The sequence below is a fragment of the Microcebus murinus genome, chromosome 1, assembly GCF_040939455.1.
Source record: "Microcebus murinus isolate Inina chromosome 1, M.murinus_Inina_mat1.0, whole genome shotgun sequence".
NCBI classification, from domain to species: Eukaryota; Metazoa; Chordata; class Mammalia; order Primates; family Cheirogaleidae; genus Microcebus; species Microcebus murinus.
In genome coordinates, this window is record NC_134104.1 from 117,900,841 (window position 1) to 117,923,607 (window position 22,767).

The window sequence follows — 22,767 nt, forward strand, 5'->3', positions numbered from 1 at the left end:
AGCAATCCTACTGCCTCAGCCTCCCAAGTAGCTGGGACTACAGGCATGTGCCACCATGCCCGGCTAATATTATCTATATATATTAGTTGGCCAATTAATTTCTTTCTATTTATAGTAGAGATAGGGTCTTGCTCTTGCTCAGGCTAATTTAGAACTGACCTCGACCAATCTGCCCGCCTCGGCCTCCCAGAGAGCTAGGATTACAGGCGTGAGCCACGGCACCCGGTCTGCCTCTTTCTCTTGTCTCCTTCTCTGACTGCCATTATGCATTTTTTGGTAAGTTTGGTGGTATTTTACAGGTCCCTGAGGATCTGTTCATGTTTTTCATTATTCCTTCTTTTGTTTTTCTAACTGTATAATTGACCTATCTTCAAGCTTGCCAATTCTTTCTTATGGCTGCTCAAATCTGCTGTTGTGCCTCTCTAGTGAATTTTTTATTTTAATTATTGAAAATTATTTAAAATCTTTGACAAGTTCAAAATTTGAGTTTCCTCAAGGACAGTTTCTATTGAGTACATTTTTCCTGTGTATGAGCCATACTTTCTTGTTTCTCTGTATGTCTCACATTTTTTTGTCAGAAACTGTTCACTTTAAGTAATTTGGCAACTCTGAAAATCAGATCTCTGAGCCCTTCAGAATTTGTTGTTGTTGCTGTTTATTTTAGTGACTTTTCTGAGCTAATTATGTAAAATTTTTATTCTTTCTCCTATGTGGTTCGTGATGTCTCTACTTGGTTAATTTATTGGTCAGCTAATGATTGAACAGAGATTTTCTTAAATGCTTGTAATCCATAATTTTCCTGTCTTTGCTGAAGGACTCTATCTACTTGTTGGGTCACACCTTCAACATTCAGCCAGGTCATTTAGAACTATGCCTTAGTCCTAACTTCCTGCTTGCATAAAGCCTCACAGTTATTCAGCATTGAGAGAACTGGGACCTTCTACATTCTTTCCTGTGCATGTGCACAGACGTGGAGATTTACCCAATAGCATCTTCGCATGTGGCCTTCTAGATTCCTACCAATATTAGAGCTTTTCAATGCTCTGTATGAATATCTCAATTCCCCTTTTCTTTTTAAACTTTTCAGTTAGCTTATTATTTGCCCCAACTGTTATTTTCCCCCTAAGATACCTGCAATGTTAAACAAATGCCTCTTATTATTTTTGAGAAATAGCCCCATGAAAAAGGCAGTTCACATTAGGTGAGGTCTTTAGTCAGGTAAAATAAACACAGTATTGTGAGTGAGATCTTCCTGGGAACCACCAGAGAGGTCAAAGAATGACAATTTTGTGGAAATAGGGTTTTGGAAGAGCTCCAACCCATTTTTTTTTCTCTACTAGCTGTCAAGCTGCTTTTGTTCACGTGATTATAGGCTGTTGGTTGTTAAGGCAGACACATAACTGGGAAGTGGGGATTGAACGAGGCCATGGTAAAATACAACATATTTAGCTTTTTTTAGTAAATACTTCCTGGATTGCTACAAGCCTTTGTTGTATTTATAGAGTTCTAAAGTAGTTCATTGTCACAATTTTTGCCAGTGTTCTTATTGCTTTTATGGAAGACTAGTTACTGAGAGGACCTTACCCCCCATTTTTGCTAATATAACATGGTTATTGAATTTGAAAATGTAAATAGACTGCTTTCCTCAGAAACCTTGAAGATATTATTCCATTGTCTTCTGGCCTTCTTTTTAAGTCTACTGTTAATCTAATTATTGATTCTTTATGAGTAATCTGCCTTTTTTCCACCTTATTGCATCAAAAGTTTTCTGTTCGCCTTTGGTGTCTGCAGTTTTACTACAATCTGTGCATGGATTTCTTTTTATTTATTTTTTTCCTTCGTTCTCATTGTGCCTTGTCAATCAAAGAAGTCACATATTTCAGTTTCTACAGAATTTGGACATTGTCTTCAATATTGTAATTCTCTCACTCTCATTCTCTTTTTCTGCAACTCCAGTGAATGTATGTTGTTAGACGTTACCGTTCTTGACTGTGTATCTCTTAACTTATCTTTCATATTTTCTACCTTTTTATATGTTTATGTGACATTCCGAGTAGTTTCCTATTCTGTTTTTCAGTTTGCTAATTATCTCTTCAGCAGTGTCTAATCTCCTATACATTCAGTGTATCGTATTTTTTTCCTCTTACACTTTCTATTCCCTTTCATCTCTTTCATTGTTTTATTTTATTTTTTATTTATTTATTTTTTTTGAGACAGAGTCTCGCTTTGTTGCCCAGGCTACAGTGAGTGCCGTGGCGTCAGCCTAGCTCACAGCAACCTCAAACTCCTGGCCTCTAACAATCCTACTGCCTCAGCCTCCCGAGTAGCTGGAACTACAGGCATGCGCCACCATGCCCGGCTAATATTTGTCTGTATATATAAGTTAGCCAATTAATTTCTTTCTATTTATAGCAGAGACAGGGTCTTGCTCCTGCTCAGGCTGGTTTCGAACTCCTGACCTCGAACAATCGGCCCGCCTCGGCCTCCCAGAGTGCTAGGATTACAGGTGTGAGCCACTGTGCTTGGCCTCTTTCATCATTTTAAAATCTCTTTCATTTTGTTCTATTTTAGTTCTTGGGATGTCACTTTTTCACTTATCTACTTAATCTCATTTATTTCCTTATATAGTTAATAATATTTGGTTTTGACTTCATTATTAACGAATATTAATGGATATTGGATTTCCTGTAAAGGTGCTTTACTCCCCGGATTGTGAAAATATCTTTAAAAAATAAGTTTGTATTTTGTTTGTGCCTTTGCCAAAGGTCTGTACACACAATCGACCCATTTTTATGTTAACTCTTTGCCTTTAGGCCCTCACACCTCATAGATAGTTTATATTTGGATCCCACAAGAGATTGTGGGAAGGCTGGAATTTTTGCACTAACGTGAAATTTCTTTTTCCTCACCTACCCAGTTCCCAGGGTGGGTGGGAAACTTTTATGCCACATTATCTGACTGGTGAATAGATATTTTCAAGTTCCAGGCCTCCCAGAGTCTCACATTTTTGTAGGATACTCAGCCAGAGCCTGCCTGCCTTATGAACCCAAGACCATTACTCTTTTTTTTTGGTGGACATTAAATGTCAGCCAAGTCAGTAATTTTCTGAACCACTACACTGAGTAGTGTCTGTATTTCTAAAACCCACAGGTCTCATTTTCTTTCTTTTTTAACCATAACTATTAAACCTTTTGACTTTGTTATTTTCTGTGATTTATTATTTATAGCTACTTAGCCTGTAAGGTTGCTGAAAATGGTTATAATTGTGATTTGCTTTATTCCTGCAAGATTATAAGTATTTTCTGACAAATTGTTCAAGTTTTAATTATGTTTGTTCATTATTTAAATATATTTTGTTTTAAAATAAACTTTAAATAGTTGCTATTTATTGATTGAACCAGGCATTGTCCTAGGTTTTTCACATATGTAATGTCATACAAGCTTTACAGCTCTATGAGGTTATATTATTCCTTTTTAACACATGAGAAAATTAAAGTGCCAGAGATTTTAAACAAAGATTACAAAAATTTTGAATGGCAGAGCTATAATAGCAATAAATCCAGGACTGTAAGACTCTAAAGTTAATGTCTTTATATTATTTTACCACTGTAAGTGAGAAAAAAAAATTGTGGTAACACTTGTCTAGTAACTCTTTGTCTATCATAGTATAATGGTACCCAAAATACATAATTTTTCATTTTTTTAAAAAGAAAAGTTATCTGTTTTTAGATCATATACTTTTCCAGTGCTGTAAAGGTAGAAAGAGCAATTTGCTGTATGTGTTTTTTCTTTAATGAGACTGTAGATAGAAATGGAATAAGGGAAAGAGATCATAATTCATCTAGAAAGGACACTGTAGCTACCATACATGACAGATTTTCTTTCCTTTAAATTAGGAGTAATTTCTGATAGAGCTGTGTAAAAATAGCTTTTAATAGGTCACAAGTTTTTTGTTTAACCATGCATAAGGAATACTGAATAGATAAGAGGAATATGGATCGTTGTAAGAAAGCCTCTGCATGAGAACCATAAACCCAGTTGGGTCTGGGCCACCTGTTTTTGTAAATAAAATTTTATTGGCACACAGCCATTTGTTTACATATTGTCTATGGCTGTATTTGTGCTGCAACTACAGCGTTGAGTAGTGACCTTAGTCTGCAGTTCCTAAAATGTTCACTATCTGGCCCATTCCAACAAAAGTATATTGACTCCTATGTAAAGTAAACCCCTAAGAGAATGTTTTTACTTGATTGATTCTGCAAAAAAGGAGGGAAACGTCAAGCTTCAGCTTAATAACTCATTTATTCTTTCCAAAGTTGGCACATAAGCTACACAGTGGTCTCCTTTGCTAATAGCAGATTCAAGGCCATATGATGAGCCTTGTTTACTTATGAAAGGCTGAGCTAAAGACTTTGTCCTAGCTTTCTTAGTTTTATTAGCCTAATTAAAAACCCCATCAAAGCCTGTTCTTTTAGTTCTTATTTATTTTATCTAAATGTAAAGCACATTTAGCATCAAATGAAGTTCACTGTGACCTCAGACAATGGGAGGCAGCCACATATGGGAGTGCTAGAAATAAACATGATATCTGTCTGCTTGGAAACATTGTGTGTCTGACAAGAAAAGGGAACTTGTCTATCCAGAGGGATCTGTGCTGACTTTTTGTACTCTGACCTCATGTTTTTTTTAAAAATGCAGGACTTTAATTTGAGTTCATTTTCAGACCAATACCTTTTTCTCACCAAAACTTTTTTACTGTTTCTATAAATACATGTCCTGCAATGTTCCTATTTTCTTTGTTTTTCTTACAGCCATCTGTTTAGGTTAAAGTGGGTCATGTAGCTCACACTTTTTAAAGATCAATCCCAAATTTTTAGGTACCTTCTGTACATTACTGTTTTAATACTTTTAACAGTGTCATCCATGTTTGGATGAATGATAATACATATTGCTCATTTTCTTTTTTTCTCTGATGTTTCAAAATACTCATTTATGTCTTTCATGCCAAATTAGCTCATTTGTAGGCCATCAGTATGTTAGGCCTGACCTTTGGTCAACAACTAATAGGCATATCTGGTAGGTTGTCTACATGTAAATCTGCCTGGCCCTTGGTAAATTGGCCAGTCCTCTACTTGTCTTCCTCTCAGCCCCCCATGAATACACATAAAATAGTTTTTTGACAGTTATCTTCATTAAGACTTCACATCTGAGTCACACTAATGGAGTTTACTTCCTTTTAAGATACCTATGTAAAAGTTATTTAATGATACTGTATCAGCAGTCTTGGAGGAGCAAAGGAAGGATTTGGAAGTAATATAAGTATTAGGCAAAGGATTTATACTTTTCTTCTTTGGAGGCAATGGGTTAAGACACTACTCAGACTTGGGTCAGTGTGTCAGAATGGAAACCAGAGATAATTTGGCACATACCCATTTAGAGTAAGAATATGGGGCTACCATTACCACCGTTGTAGAATTTATTTCATTTTCTAATTCTTGTTTTAATAAAAAAGGTGACAAGTTGCTACTTGGGTTTGAGAAAGAAAGGTAAACATTCTGAAATTGTCGTCTTGTCCTTTATAAGAAGCATAGAGTTGAGTGCAAAGGGGGCCTAGATAAGTTGATCAGGGTTCCAAGAATTTGTCCCCAGCTTGACTTCTGTCAAACTGTCTCTCTGACAAGGATGTTTTTTCCTTCCCATTGTGAACGTTCCATCCTCTAGGCACTGAATGCTTTCATCATTGCCTGCTTTTGAAGAGGAAATTGTTGGACCTGTGCCCAGTTTGGCTGCAAGTGGGGTGGGAGGAGATGCAGGAAAGTGAGAAAATGCACTTTAACCTGGCAGTGTTTGCTTTACATGTGTTGTGTCATGATAAGAATAAGGGGTGTCAGTGAAAACATTAATGCTCTGTAGCTGTCTTTCTTATTGAGAGGTACATTTTTAAAAGGAAAAATAAATAATGCAGGTGTAAAGCAATCTATTGGTATATCACTCTGCCAGATTATAGTTGGACAATTCTGCTCCCAACCTTACTTTGCTAGAACTGGAAAAGTGCTTCAGGAGGCATAAAATAATTGAATTTTTCTTTGGAAGGAATTTTAGAAACTATTTAAGAGAACTCTCCTCTTTATCTGATTGTTACACACACTAACACACTCGTATTCTCCTTCTTTCCTGTAACACACGCTCACACACAGACATTCTTTCTCTCTCTTTTTCTCTTTGTCTTTCATAAAGTCCTTCAGAGGCTTTCTCAGCACTTTTAGGAGGATGACAGAGTCCTTACATAGTCTACAGGGACCTGCATGGTCTTTCCAACACTTACTGTATCTTCTCCTCACCTTGTTCTTGCCTGGCATTCTCTTCTAGTCCTGCTGTCCTTCCTTTTATGTGATGATTTATTTCCTGCTATGTTCTCCTGGCACTTCTCCCTCATACAGAGAACATGTGCACATTGTGCATTTGTGCTTTCTAAGCTCAGTTAGAGCAGGAACTGCTTTTCCCCCCCTCATTTCTGAATCACCAGCATCTAACACCATGTTTAGCTATACTCAAATATTTATTGAATCTGTGAATTCCATCGATTGCATTTTCTATAGTTATCTGACCTATATTTGAACCTTCCAAGGCATCTCATTTCATTTTGGAGTTGTTCTCATGATTTTTAGAAAATATTTTCAACCAAAACAAGAAAAAGATAATATGTAAAGAGTTTACATAAATCACTAAGGGAAATATTTAAAACCCTAATGAATAGGCAAAGGATATGAAGAGCTAAGTGACAAAAGAAATTTTTTGTAAAAGTGGCCACAAGAGATCTCAGAAAATTTTTCTTCATTAGGGATCCAACAAGTACAAATCAAAGCAAAATGCCACCTATAAATTTTGCAAAAATTATTTTAATTGATAATCTATTTTCCAGACTGTATTATTAGCCACTCTTATGTTTAGCTAGTGAGAATATAATTTCTCAACCTTTTCTGACTACTAGCCTTTTCTACATATTCAGTTAAAGTTGATGTCTCCAAGGAGTTTATAATCCAACTGAGAAGATAAGATTTCAACACAGGAAATGAGAAGTCAGCGTGTAGACCTGTTGATGTCATGTTGGTGCTCTGGTTTAACTTTTTACTCAAATCACTGTGAACTGTAAAACATGCAGCAGTCCTTTATTTACATCAGCTTCCCTATCTATTTTCATTTATACAAGAAGCAGCATATGCTAGAGACTATGTTAGGTTAAAAAGATAAATTTAGAGCCACACAAGACCCAGTTTTAAGTTTGGGATATTTTGTTTAATTAACTGTGTGACTTTGGACAAGTTACTTATATTACTTATTTGTAAAATTGGGAACTTATGGAGATTTTTTTTTCTTTTTTTTGAGACAAAGTCTCACTCGGTCACCTAGGCTAGAATGCCATCGCATCAGCCTAGCTGACAGCAACCTCAAAGTCCTGGGCTCCAGTGATACTCCTGCCTCAACCTCCCAAGTAGCTGGGATTACAGGCACATGCCACATGCCCAGCTAATGTTTTTTATTTTTAATAGAGATGGGGTCTCACTCTTGCTCAGGCTGGTCTCAAACTCCTGACTTCAAGTGATCCTCCCACCTTGGCCTCCCAGAATGCTAGGATTACAGGCATGAGCCACTGCGCCCAGCCCCTTATAGAGATTTTGTTATTCAATTTGTTTATCGATTCAAAAATATTTATTGAGCTCCTACTTTGTACCAGGTACATTCTCAGGCACTGAGAATACAGTGGTGAGCAAACTATCCCTGCCTGATGGAACATACATCCTAATGGTGGAGACAGACAAATAAATCACATGTATAGGACATGGGATAGTGTTGAGGTCTATATAGGAAAATAAAGCAGGGAAGGGATAGTCAGTATTGTGTCAGAGATAGTGTTGTATCTGTAAATAGGATGATCCAGGAAGTTCTCACTGAGATGGTAACATTTCAGCAAAGACTTCGAAGAAGTGAGAGAGTAAGCCATGTAGATGTCTTGGGAAAGAATGTTCCAGGCAGAGAAAACAACACATGTAAAGGAGTGAGACAGTATATGCCTGATACATTTGAGGAACAATAAAGGAGGCCAGTGTAGTAGGAACAAAGTAGGCAATGGTAGTAGGCGAGATGAAGGGGGACCAGATTGAAGAAGGCCTTGTAAGCTATGGCAAGCATATTGTCATTTACTCTAAAGTGGGAAGCAACTGCAGAAATTTTGATGTGGGAAGTGATATGAGTACATTTTAAATGGGTCATGTTGCTGTTGTATTTTGAACACACTATGATATGAAAGCAGGATGATTGGTTAGGAAACTTGAATAACTGAGGTAAGGGTTGATGGTGACTTAGACTAGGGTGTTAGCAGAGGAATCATGGGGTAGAGAAGTGCTTAGACTCTGGAAACATTTTGAAGGTATTCAATGTTGAATTCAATGTTGAACATAAGAAAAAGAAAAGAGCCAAAGATAAGGTTGTGGGCTTAAACAACTGGAAGAACAGAGTTGCCCTTGATCAAGATAATATATAAATTGTGTAGCCTGGCACATGACACTTACTAGGAATTCCATAAAGGGATGTTCCCTTCCCCAAATTTAGAGTAAAAATGAAGGACTTGTATGTGATGAGCTTCTGTCCATCTACACAAGCAAATACAGTGTTTCACCAGAATAACTATTAATAGTTAACAAATTATATATTTAGCTGGCACATTGGAATTCTGGTAAATTACTCCATCTGTTAGCTGAGATACTTACTCCCTAACAGAAGGTAGAACTTGCATTTTTCTATATGATAAAAATATAGGAATGGCAAGTATATCAATAATCAAACTTTTTTTAAAAATCAAAGGTAAAATCTTACCAGATGTTTCATTTTCAGGAAAATAAGACCTTTTTTTTTAATCTTCTGCCTTTGGACATTGTAATATGGTTTTTCATGCCCATTTTTTCCTTTCAGGATGTTGCCTTATGGCTGTTTAGCAACAGGAGATCGCTCTGGCCTCATTGAAGTTGTGAGCACCTCTGAAACAATTGCTGACATTCAGCTGAACAGTAGCAATGTGGCTGCTGCAGCAGCCTTCAACAAAGATGCTCTTCTGAATTGGCTTAAAGAATATAATTCTGGGTTAGTTTATTCTTTTTAATTATCATTTTTCTTCTGTACAAAAAGCCAAACAAATATTGTAACCATTCTCCCAATAGAAATCATCAATGTCTTAGAGGAAATACTAGTGTTGTTTGTTATTGTTTCATTTCAGGTTATAACAAAATGATATGTAGGCCCTCCTTACAGATGGTTAACATTGAATTCTACTTTACCTGAATCAAATTTTAGAGTTCTATAGTAAAATTGCAATCTAAGAATTTAAGTATTTTGAAGGTTACATATTGTTTTTAAGTGTGTCAACATCTGTAATTATGTGCATTATGGACTTAAGTATAGAGTCATTTTATGATAGAAGTAAATGAGTTTATAGATTGTGATCTCTCCAAACTAAAAAAAATAATACTTGAAATTGTGTTATTTAGGGTTATGGAGTTGGAAAAGTACTAATATGTAGGAAATAATAGAATTTCACAGTGAGAGGGAAATGCTCTGCAAGTATTTTTGGCTAATGACTTCAAAGTCAGACTCAAATTTTATCATTGGTAAGATCCAAGGATTTCTATGTGAGTGTTAGTTTCCAAAATTTTTCTTAACCAATTCTGTACAAGGGTTGACTATAGTCGATAGCCACAGATGAACGTGCATGGCCGAGCATCAACTGTAGCCAACAACCATGATATGAAGGTGCACGGCCGAGCATCGACTTTAGTCTATAATTTTGAATTGACTTTTCTAATTTTTCATTTATCAAAATAAAATTGTGAACATTTAAAAAGAATGTAATAAAAACATATATGTATGTGTTACCTATTTTGATTTACATTACAAGTAAAGCTGCCTGTAAAGTAAAACAAGCTTTCAGTGCTTTCAAGCTTTCCTCACCACACAAGAGCAAAACAGATTCGTTGTCAATGCATAGCACAAACTATCGTGTGGACTATGAGTGCCGGCTGTGGACAAGGTTTCGTGGCCAGTGAGCGCTGTACTGAAGTGGTTAAGGCCAATCTCAGTCTCCAATGAGTCTGTATTACTCACTTCTAATTGAAGTCAGTGACTTAAATGGTTGGAACCTCAATACTTAATGCTTAAACATGAAATTCTAGTTTTAGGTCAAAACTAACAGAAATGTTCCCAGAATGATCCAGTAAAACCATGGTCTTTTCTACTACTATGCACATGAGTTGATGCCTGTCCCCATTGAAACCTCACTCCCAGGACATAGGAATTTGAATGGCTGAGGCCCAGTTGTCTAATGTCTTTGAAGCTAGCCTGATTCTTCTCTGACCTACTCCTGCGATGACCACTCTCACTTCTCTTGGCTGATCTACCATGTTCTCTCATATGGTTTTTGTAGCTCTGTGTTGTAGTTGTCCTCACAGTTAAAAAGGAAACAGAGTTGTGGTTTTGGTTTTATCCCACACATTTGGAGGCTAAAAACCTTTGTTGCTTCTATTTTTTTAATCTTTTTCAGGGATGACCTGGACCGAGCCATTGAAGAGTTTACCCTGTCCTGTGCTGGCTACTGTGTAGCTTCTTATGTCCTTGGAATTGGTGACAGACATAGTGATAACATCATGGTCAAAAAAACTGGCCAGGTGAGCTGCTCCACAGGGTCTGCCAAGGGCCTCAGTGATGCTGTTACCTAGGTACAGCATAATTTCCTGTGAAACTCAGGCAGATTCTTTAGTGGTTCTTGGAGTCATGTCTTTGTCTTTCCTTCAATTTCTCACCAACCCTTATTTCATATACCATCTGCTATACGCATTCATTTGTTTATTTGATTAAAGTTAGATGGTAAGCATTTATTTAAATGTTGAAAAATTTTTGAAAAAATTATTGTAGTTATTCAAAACTGGCCTATTCTTTCAATATAAGAAATTGTATTTGGGGCCAGGTATGATGGCTCATGCCTATAAAATCCTAGCACTTTGGAAGGCTGAGGTGGGAGGATTGCTTGAGGTTAGAAGTTCAAGACCAGCCTGTGCAAGAACAAGACCCTGTCTCTGGCCAGGCACAGTGGCTCGTGCCTATAATCCTAGCACTCTGGGAGGCAGAGGTGGGAGGATTGCTTGAGCTTAGGAGTTGGATGCCAGCCTGAGCAAGAGTGAGACCCTGTCTTTACTAAAAAGAAAAAAATAATTACATAAAACAACAAAACCCAACTGGGCATTATGGCACACACCTATAGTCCCAGCAACCCAGGAGGCTAAGGCAAAAAGATCACTTACAGCCCAGGAATTGGAAGTTGTAGTGAACTACAATGACATCACTGTACTCTGTCCAGGGCAATTGAGGGAGACTGTCTCAACAACAACAATAAAAAAAAAAACCAAGGAAAAAAAAAAGACCCTGTCTCTACTAAAATGGAAAAATTAGCCAGGCATACTGGCATACGCCTATAGTCCCAGCTGCTTAGGAGGTTGAGGCAGGGGGATTGCTTGAGCCCAGGAGTTTGAGGTTACAGTGAGTTATGATGGTGTCACTGCACTCTAGCCTGAATGACAGCGTGAGACCCTGTCCCAAAAAATAATAAAATAAAAAAATTGTATTTGGGATACATGTGCTGCTAACAAAAGGAGTAGATGATGTCCTGGATGTATTAACAACCAATGCTAAGAAAATGTTGAGGTGAACTCCACTTAAGCCATTTTCCCTTTTAGACCATCAAACCTAATATTTGGAAGTAGGAAGAAAAGTTGTGTTAATAATAGCATTTTAGGGTAGCTAGGGAAGTTAGGCCAGTTTATTTATGAAGAAGGATTTAGTTTTCAAGTGAAAATTTTCTCATTTTTCATGACTTATGTTATTTGTAAATTTTTTATGTTAAACAAAGACGGATGAGATATCTTCTATAATTTTTCAGCTTAGCCACCCTAGGTATTCCCTGCCACTAGAAGCATACCAGATTGAAAATCTTTGGCTATGGTGTGAACTCTGGCTCTAGGTGGGACTTTGCTAACCACCATTCTGCTCTCTACTGGGTTAGTAGACATTTGAGGGAAGCCTTTACCATGAAAGACAGAGAGAGCCCAAACAAGCAAAATGGGATGGTGGGGGGAAGGACTCTGGGAGAACAAGTGACTGCAGTAAACAGGTAGATGTTTTTAAAAATTAAAATGAAAAAAAAGGGCCGGGCGTGGTGGCTCACGCCTGTAATCCTAGCACTATGGGAGGCCGAGGGGGGCGGATTGCTGGAGGTCAGGAGTTCAAAACCAGCCTGAGCAAGAGCGAGACCCCGTCTCTACTATAAATAGAAATAAATTAATTGGCCAACTAATATATATAGAAAAAATCAGCCGGGCATGGTGGCACATGCCTGTAGTCCCAGCTACTCGGGAGGCTGAGGCAGAAGGATTGCTTGAGCCCAGGAGTTTGAGGTTGCTGTGAGCTAGGCTGACGCCACGGCACTCACTCTAGCCTGGGCAACAAAGTGAGACTCTGTCTCAAAAAAAAAAAAAAAAAAAAAAGAAAGAAAGAAAAAAAAGAAGGCATTGTATTAATTTCTATGAAGCAATAATAAGATTCCATTTTTTTTAAAACCAGAAAATAGTAAAAGGTCTTAGAAATTAGAAGCAAACAAAAAGTTAAAATAGAAATTGTGTAAAACATCTGTGGCAGGCAGAGTTGTAAGTGCTTTATATACATTAATGTCCTTGATCCTCATGACAACTTCACAGAGTAAGTGGTAGTATTACCTCCATTTTATAGATAAGGAAATTCAGGCAACAAAGAGTGAACATACCAGGATTTAAACCCTGGCAATTTGGCTCATATTCTTTTTTTAAAAACCACCATGCCTTAATATCTCCAAAAAAATATGTTACATAGAAAAAAATCCAGAAATGATAGAGACTCATCCCAGGAAACTATGCCATCAGCATAATAGGAACTCCAGAAAGAAGGAGAAGAGGAAGACAAGGAACTTACTAAGCAAATAATATAAAAACATTTCCCAGAACCAGTTTCATGAATATCTAGTCAGAGTGCACAAAAGTTCCCTTATAATGGACGAAGAACAACACCTGTACTAAGATTCTTCACCATGAAATTTCAGTGCATCAGGCATTAAGAGAAGGTCTTAAAGCCTTGCCAGAGACACAGCAGGTCCCATACAAGTGTTTAGGAATCCAAATGACTTGGCTTCTCAGCTACATTGGAAACAATGAGACAGTGAAAGTTAGCCTTCATAGTTTTGAGGGAAAATGACTTCTAACCTAGAATTTTATAACCAAGCTATCAATCAAGTGTGAAGGCTAGAATAGAATAAAGACATTGTCAAATATGCTAGGTCTCAAAAGCTGTACCTCCTCTATATCTTTCCTCAGAAGGCTGCAGAATAAGGGTATCTACCAGAACAAGAGTAAACTAGTAGTTCTCAACTGGGGTGATTTTTTCCCCCTAAGGTCCTATTTGTCAATGTGTGAGGACATATTTAGTTGTCATAACTAGGGGGTAGGGTTATCTAGTGGGTAGAGGCCAGGATGCTGCTAAACACCCTACTCTATATGGGATGGAACTTCATAATAAAAAATTATACAGCCTAAAATATCAGTGGTGCTGGTGATGAGAACCCTGGTCTCGACACAAGAGAATGTGATGTGGGACTCAGGACATGGGCTGGAGATGGGAGAGGAGTATACGGAAAGCCCAGCATGATGGCTCTGTGGCAAGACTAGAGAACAACCAGCTAAGATAGAAACCAATAGATAGTCTGACTGTCTGGAAAACAGTTTTGAAAATGATTTGTAGATTTTTAAGGAAGAATTAATGATAGAATGCCAAGCTAAATAAATAAGTAAAAGCAGTTTTCTCAAGGAAAAAAAGATGAATAAAAAAGGAAATGTAGTCACAGTATACTACTACCACATTGCTTAGCTTTGAAATGTATAATCTGAACAGTATAAACACTGAATTTTGACTGACCTAGAAATTATAATGTGCCACATTAGATAGCATTATTTTAGCACAAGAGTATCAAATCTTTAACCTTTTATAATACGAATAGTAATCTAAAATTAGGAAGTAAAATGAAGTATAAACATAATATAAAAATATTTAGGCCGGGCGCGGTGGCTCACGCCTGTAATCCTAGCTCTTGGGAGGCCGAGGCGGGCGGATTGCTCAAGGTCAGGAGTTCAAAACCAGCCTGAGCAAGAGCGAGACCCTGTCTCTACTATAAATAGAAAGAAATTAATTGGCCAACTGATATATATATGTAAAAAATTAGCCGTGCATGGTGGTACATGCCTGTAGTCCCAGCTACTTGGGAGGCTGAGGCAGGAGGATCGCTTGAGTCCAGGAGTTTGAGGTTGCTGTGAGCTAGGCTGACGCCATGGCACTCACTCTAGCCTGGACAACAAAGTGAGACTCTGTCTCAAAAAAAAAAAATATTTAGAAAAATGGACGCAGACACCAGGAAAAACACATTAAAGAGTAAGGAGAAGTTATCTTTAAGCAGTAGCACTGAAGGTAAGGGAGCTAGTAGGGCAAGGATGTACTCTTTTTTGGTTAAGTTTTATAGAACTATTTGACTTTTTAAAAATCAGACATGTTTATTATTTGGATGTATCTTTCTTTTTGAAGATTCTCCTTTCCCACTGGGTATATCAGGGTTATTATCAAGTATAAAAAAAACTAACAATGTTGGAAATACTCTTTTCATAAGTGGCTCAGTGGGCTCCGAACAGGAAAATGGCTCAGACGAGGGTGGGTGTAATGCAGGGATCCTCAAACTTTTTAAACAGGGGGCCAGTTCACTGTCCCTCAGACTGTTGGAGGGCCAGACTATAGTTTAAAAAAAACCATGAACAAATTCCTATGCACACTGCACATATCTTATTTTGAAGTAAAAAAACAAACGGGCAAAACCACCCACATGTGGCCCACGGTCCATAATTTGAGAACGCCTATAATACATGAGGATTTAGGACTTTGGAGATCTTCGATTTGGACCTCACGAGAAACATGAGGAAAATTAAATCTCATTTGTGTTCCAGCTCTTCCACATTGACTTTGGACATATTCTTGGAAATTTCAAATCTAAATTTGGCATTAAAAGGGAGCGAGTGCCTTTTATTCTTACATATGATTTCATTCACGTCATTCAGCAAGGAAAAACAGGAAACACAGAAAAGTTTGGCCGGTAAGTATTGCCCTTATGTCAAGGCTAAGTATGTCTGACACTTTCTCATCGTACCAGCTTGACCAGCATTTCCTAGCTGAAGTGTTTTTGGATCTGGGGGATATTCAGTCTTATAGCAGGAAACATTTGGGGGGAATTTAGCTGTCAGATCCTTGTTCAGAGCTGGTTGAGAAATGCTCAGGAAGGAAAAATAGAGAATGCTAGAAATTTGAAATGTTATAGTATTTTATTCCAGCAGTATACTACCTTTTACCTGTTTCAGAAAGTTCTTGGAAAATATTCAGACATTTCATAGTAATGTGCTGAGAACACAGACATTTTGCTGTCATTCTGTATGAAGTACAGTGAGGGAACTGGAGTTCAGGGCAGACTATCACTCACTACTTACATGTTCCCAAACACATTATTTGTCTTCTTGCCTTTGTTTCATCTTAAAATGGAGAACCAAAAAGTGTAACCAACACATGCTACTAATATATGCTTAACAAATGATTGCTATTATTTTTTCCAGTTCTGCCTAGGTTTCTGCAGAATATACTGCCCTGGGTTCAGTTTTCTCTTTGGCAAAATAAGGGTGCAGGATTGGATGTTCCTCTTTAAGAGGAGAAAGAGGGAAGGCAAGATAACCAGGAGGAGCAATGCAAACGCAGTGACACTGATTCGGGGGGACATTAGTTAGTCTCTGGAGTCAGACTGCACAGATATAGACCCCAGAAGTACATTCAGAAATCCTCATGGATTGTAATTATCACTGGTTTAATCATCAGTTCTTGTGTCTCATTCAATTAAAAAGCCCAGATTAAGTGTATGCCTTTTGTCATAGAATTTCTATTTAGTTTTGTTTTTGAAAAAGATGTATGCCATTTTAGAGAGCCTGATTATTTTAGGTAAACTTTAGTCCTGGGACAATTTTCCCAAAAGTAAAAATCAGAAATGAACCTTTAGTTTGGTAGAAATTTTCTAGCACTGATAGAAAGTCTAGATACATCTTCTTATTTTCCTTTATGAAATGTGCTTTCTCCTCTCTAACACTGTGCTCATGTGGTTTGCTTCATCAACCAAAGGTTCCGCCAGTGTTGTGAGGATGCATATCTGATTTTACGACGGCATGGGAATCTCTTCATCACTCTCTTTGCACTGATGTTGACTGCAGGGCTTCCGGAGCTCACATCGGTCAAGGATATACAGTATCTTAAGGTACAAACCTCTTTTCCATATTGGACTTTGTGGGCATGGAGCTCAGTTATAGCTGCATATTTCATTCAAATGTCTGCAGGGAGTGGAACAAAATCATTTCCTCTGACATGGTTCTTAGCCAGAAGGAAAAGAACCTGGAAAGTTTATGTGAAGAAGCAATTTTGAAAGAGGAGCCTGTAACTCAGATTTCTCATCAGTAGAAGGGGCACATAAAGAAGACTGGTATGGGCCAGTGGACTTCTTACCCACACACTGGAAGACCGTGAATTAGCAGCTCTTTGGCACCTTGATTTTCAGCAACCTGCCTTTCATTTGCCAGGGTGTTAGTGGGTCTGAGTCATCTTACTGGACATGGGTGGTGGTAGCAAGCAGCTGAGTGAGGGTCTTGCAGTAATTATAAATTCTTTTCATCTTCAAAAACCCTTTGGCAAAGGTTGTACTACCTTGATGTTCTTCTCCCTGATGCAAATGACATTTAAATAAGAACATGAGCATGCTGTGCCTGGTGGTAGCTGGGGAGGCACAGCCAGGCCAGCCTCCTGCAGACTTTGATGTTTACACATCTCTTCTGAAGATATATAAAACCACATTTTTTCCTCTTCTGTTTTAGGACTCTCTTGCCTTAGGGAAGAGTGAAGAAGAAGCACTCAAACAATTTAAGCAAAAATTTGATGAGGCTCTCAGGGAAAGCTGGACTACTAAAGTGAACTGGATGGCCCACACAGTTCGGAAAGACTACAGATCTTAACTTTACTCCTAATGTGTTTGTTGATTTCATTTCGTTTTCATTTTGTACTTGCACTAAATTGAACATGACCCTGCCGGAGATGTTATAAAGGGAATGAAATTCTGGAACTCAGAGTTAAATTAAGAACAAGGCCTCCCACAGAATCTAATCTGAAAAATCCCTGATGACTACCCTCTGCTTTTTGAATGCTTCCAAGACTCATCATGAAAACTGTCAACATTATGGATAATCATTTCCTGCTGACTTTGCACGCTATGGAATGCTACTAGGGATTGTTTTTTGGTTTGTTTGTTTTTTAGTGTTTGGTACTTTCCAGAAAGGTGTAAATACTTCTTTTCAGTGTTGTGATCAAGTGTTATCACTCAGCCAATAACTTATCCACACCTGGGGACTGGTGGCTGTTCTTTCTTTCCAAATGTGACCTAAAAGAAAAGTCTCTTTCTTCCCTTTTAAATTGTATAAACTAGAAATTATAATATAATTTGAACTTATGATTATTTTTCAAAAGAAATCTTATAAACCTGCAGAAACTCATTAATTCTTTTGTTAATATTTATCTCCATGATAGCATCATTCCAACCACACTTGCTGAAAATCTTGTGAGGCAAATATAATATATATAAATATGCTGCATATATATTTATAAAATTTCTAGTGGGAGTTCTATATAAAAAGATATTTCTTTGGTATTGTTCAGCCTGTGTTTTAAAGTTTTACAAAAAGCAGAGCTTTTTCCTAAGTTACTTTTCAGTTAGTTAACTGTGTGATCCAGTTCTTCCAGCTGCTTCTATAATGAGGCACATATTAATGCAGTTTTTATATGGTATCTATGAAAGAATTCACTTCATAGAGAATAATACTTGAGCAGATGTATCCAAGAAAGCAAGTAAATGAAAAAGAATCTATTTATGGAATAAACTCCAGACCTAAAATTCAGTATTTTAATAAAATGCCAGCTGTCCTTACTGTATTTATTAAAACTTGTAATAATGTGATTTCTCAAGGCTATTAGTTCAAATTGAAATGATTTCATGCCACATGGAAATCTTTAATTTATTTGTTTAGGTACCATATATTTAGGGTGCTAGGTGGCAAATAATGTTAATATGTGCAATAGGAACTACTGGTTTGAATGTGTAAATGGATGCTCTTTCTGAGTACTGGCAACATCCAGCAAAACTACTGCTTATTCTCCAAAGAATTTTGGGAGCTCTCAATCCTTGATGATATGGGAAAGAGAACTGTATTTGCCCTGTGAGTGGGTTTTCTATAGGAATTTTATTAAAGATTGTTTAATTCTGTTGTCCTTCTTAAAATGTTCTCAGTCAAATAAATGGGTGAGCTGGTTTCAGCTGTTCTTAGAATGTGTGGGCCTTGTCTTTATGGGTATCACGGGCCTTTGGAACTTGGCATTGGGACTTTAAGAAATGGCCAAGTCAGTAGACAGACCAACTGCAGGAGTAGCCTGAGACTTATAACCTCTTTCCTGACTTCTCTCCTTGCTTCTTAGCACTTATCGTTCACAGTGTGGGGGGCCTCTTGGGCTTAGATGGGATCCTGAAGTGTGAGGGTGCCCTCATCAGGTTTTCCATGCCTTTGGGAGTACCCTGAAGTGTGGGAGAATACCTCTTTAGTTACTTGGCATCCAAGCCAAAGCCAGACAGCAGCCACTTTGGAGCTTTCTTCCATGGGGCAGATGCTCAGAGCAGTCCAGTTTCTTGGAAGTAACAATTGGGGATAAGGGTTGGCCTCTGAACTCCCCATTCCCAGGACTGGTGTAAACTCAGTGAGAATTCCAGGAAGAGAACTCTGGAAGGACATGTTTTCAGGGATCTTTATCTAGTAGCAGTCCACCATTACATAAAGCAGGCTGCAGATCATTGGTTTAGAGAATGGTGAACATAGCCAGGAAGAAGTGGGCACCACTCTTTGCAGAAGGATCTCTTCAGCACAAAGGACGGCCTTGATAAATAAATATGCCAAATCAGTGAATGTGGATGTCTTCAAGAGCAAGAAAGGGAAATGAACCTTCATATGTGTCTCCAAACAGTGCTGGGCCTGAACCTAGGATGGTTCTTGACCCCTTCTCCCCTACCCCTGCTAGGGGCCCCTACCCCCACCCCAAGATAGCCAGGACAGTGTGGTTCAGTAGCTGCTGAGCATTCCTAGCAGGTACACCCAACATCTGGCTAAGCTAGAGAGGAGGAGGTAGAAGGCAGAAGGATAGCCACCCTCCATGTTGAATTTGGACTTAGTGCTGCAGAAACAGCTTCTTGCATGAGGACTGATTACCCGTGCCTTGACTCTTTTTTTTGGAGACAGAGTCTCACTCTGTTGCCCGGGCTAGAGTGTCGTGGTGTCAGCCTAGCCACAGCAACCTCAAACTCCTGGGCTCAAGCAGTCCTTCTGCCTCAGTCTCTCGAGTAGCTGGGACTACAGGCATATGCCACCATGCCTGGTTAATTTTTTCTATATACTTTTAGTTGGCCAATTTCTTTCTATTTTTTTTTTAAATAGAGACAGGGTCTCACTCTTGTTCAGGCTGGTTTTGAACTCCTGACCTCCAGCAATCTGCCCACCTCGGCCTCCCAGAGTGCTAGGATTACAGGTGTGAGCTACCGTGCCCGGCTGCCTTGAATGCTCTGCCCAACAAGGGAATCTAACCCCCAAACACTTTGCTTTCTGTCTTTTGGTCTTCTCCCACATTCCCCCAAAACAAGATTTTGGAAACTAAATTTCCCTATTTGAGGATGGCATGTCCTGTGTCTACCTGGGTATGGGGAGACAGAGAATGACTTTGTTGAAGAAATAATTCTCAAGTGCTCATTTGTATATAGGCAGACCCTGGACTACAGAGCACAATATTTATAATCCAACTCTGCCTTTGTGACCCTTTTGTGAGTTATTAGTATTTATTTCTTAGGGTCTGAGTTTCCAAGTTTATAAAATGGGATGAATAATACCTGCCTCACTCCTTTGGGATGGGGAGAGCCCGGGTTAAAACTAGGGAGAGGAACATGTATTGAGTCCCAACTCAAACAAACTCACTTGCTTTTCTGCTTACCCATCTCCAAGGCCACTGAGGGGAGGAACTCGGAGAAGGGAACCCACATCCAGAGCTCAATCCTTGTCTCTTCCAGTGCATTCTCACTTCTGCCTTGTCCATCCTACAGCTCTCTCAGCACCAGACCTCAGCCAGGTAGGCAGTCTGTAATGTAAGGGGCACTTGTCTGCAGAGGGTGAAAGATTGGTCCATGGGGTAGAGAGCAGAGAGGCACCGTGCTATGTGACCCTAATTATTTGGGATGGACAGCTCTTAGAAAAGAGCGAGCAAGCAGGAGCTGGGTTTCTTGGAGAGGAAGGTTTCTGAGTGGAGTCTTCAAGGACAGATAGCTAGGAGCAGTGTGATGGAAAGAGCTGACTAGGCAGAAAGGTACAGCATATATAATATAAAGCCTGGAGGTGAGAATAAGCAGGATTCATGGGCATTGATAGAGTTGACAATTGTTTCTTTCCACCTGCCTGCCTCTTCCTCCAGGTTCAACAACTCAGAAATTTTAGCCATTAGCCTTTGAGACCTTTCCTATCTTCCTCTCTTCTACCTTTTTAAATTTTTAAAAAATGTTTAATTATAGGTACATAATAGTTATATATATTTATGGAGTATATTTTCTACCTGTTTTATTGTGAGAAATAGTACATTGAGAAAAGTGAATAAATCACTAACAATATATGAGTAACATTAACATATTATAAAGCAAACACCCAATGTAACCACCACAAACATCAAGAAAGAACATTGCTAGCACCTCAGATGCCTTGTAAGTTTCCCTCCTAATCAGAATTTCCTCCCTATCTGCCAAGGTAATCACTTTCTCTTCTTTTATGGCTATCATTTCTTTCTTTCTTTTAGAGATATACTGTCTGCTTTTGGGGTCAGGCTTCTTTCACTCAACATTATGTTTCCTATTAATACATGTCACCGTGTAGTATCAGGTAGTTGTAGTTCATTTGTTATTATTGTGTAGTAGTATTCTATTTTATGCATATACCATAATTTGTCCTTTCTACTGTTAGGGTGCATACAGATTGTTTCCAGTTTGAGGCTGTTACAAATAATGATGCTATTATGGTAATTATAATTTATCTCTGGTTCGCTTTTGAACATATTTCTTTGGATGTATATACTTAGAATCGATAAGTTATAGGATTATGCATGTCTTTATATTGACTAGGTAATGCTAAAATAAGTGGTTGTACCAATTTATTCCCTCTCCAGTAATATATCAGAATTCATGTTGCTCCACATTCTCACCAATACCCAATTAACCAACATTTAAAACATTTTAGCTGGCCGGGCGTGGTGGCTCACGCCTATAATCCTAGCACTCTGGGAGGTCGAGGCAGGCGGATTGCTGGAGGTCAGGAGTTCAAAACCAGTCTGAGCAAGAGCAAGACCCCGTCTCTACTATAAATAGAAAGAAATTAATTGGCCAACTAATATATATATATATATAAAATTACCTGGGCATAGTGGCGCATGCCTGTAGTCCCAGCTACTCGGGAGGCTGAGGCAGAAGGATTACTTGAGCCCAGGAGTTTGAGGTTGCAGTGAGCTAGGCTGACGCCACAGCACTCACTATAGCCTGGGCAACAAGCGAGTCTGTGTCTCAAAAAAAAATTTTTTTTTAGCCATTCTGGTGTATAGAGTGAATTCATTTGCATTTGCCTAATTAGTAATAAGATTAAGGTGCTTTTTTCCTATTTGTTATTGGCTATTTGGATTTTCTCCTTTGCAGTGCCTGGTTTAATCCTTTGCACATTTCTTTTTTGGGTTACCTGTCATTTTGGCTTTTAGGGGCTTTTCGGTTGCTTTTCTATTTTGATTTTTGTTTTTGTTTCGTGAAGTTCTATAGATATATTTTGGATACAACCTTCTGTTTATCATATGTGTTGAAAGTCTTTTCCGACTCTGTGACTTTCCTTCTCTCAATGGTTTCTTCTAATAACACAAGATCTTAATTTTAATGTAGTCAAAGTTTATCATTCTTTTCCTTTATGGTTACCCTTTGTGCAAATGTTTAGGAGATCTTTTTAGGAAAAAAAAAGAAAGAAAAGAAAAAGATCTTTTTCCTACCCCAAAGTTTTGAAGGTACTCTCTTGGATTATCCTCTAAACACTTTATTGTCTGGCCTATATCATTTAACCACTTCCGTATGAGCGTCTACTGTAGTCGACAGGTACAGATGAATGTGCACAGCCAAGCGTCGACTTAAGCTGACAACCATGATATGACTTTTCTAATTTTTCATTTATCAAAATAAAATTGTGAACATTTAAAAAGAACGTAATAAAAACATGTATATATATATATATATATGTTACCTGTTCTGATTTACATTACAAGTAAAGCTGCCTGTAAAGTAAAACAAGCTTTCAGTGCTTTCAAGCTTTCCTCATCACACGAGCAAAACAGATTTGTCATCAATGCACAGCACAAACTATCATGCGGACTATGAGTGCCGGCTATGGGCAAGGTTTTGCGTCCAGTAAGCGCCGT

At 38.2% G+C, this 22,767-nt stretch overlaps 1 protein-coding gene across 9 annotated transcripts in view; it reads left to right on the forward strand.

Annotated features, from left to right (window-relative positions):
* Positions 1–21,902, forward strand: part of PIK3CB (phosphatidylinositol-4,5-bisphosphate 3-kinase catalytic subunit beta) — a 141,419-nt gene extending 119,517 nt beyond the window's left edge. For all 9 annotated transcript variants that reach the window (XM_076005130.1, XM_076005127.1, XM_076005139.1 and 6 more), the window contains 5 exons: positions 8,971–9,138; positions 10,592–10,715; positions 15,117–15,262; positions 16,327–16,459; positions 17,070–21,902. In XM_076005130.1, the coding sequence (XP_075861245.1) occupies positions 8,971–9,138; positions 10,592–10,715; positions 15,117–15,262; positions 16,327–16,459; positions 17,070–17,207 (709 nt within the window). In that variant the 3' untranslated portion in view covers positions 17,208–21,902. The remainder of the gene's footprint in view (positions 1–8,970; positions 9,139–10,591; positions 10,716–15,116; positions 15,263–16,326; positions 16,460–17,069) is intronic.
* Positions 21,903–22,767: the final 865 nt, after the last annotated feature.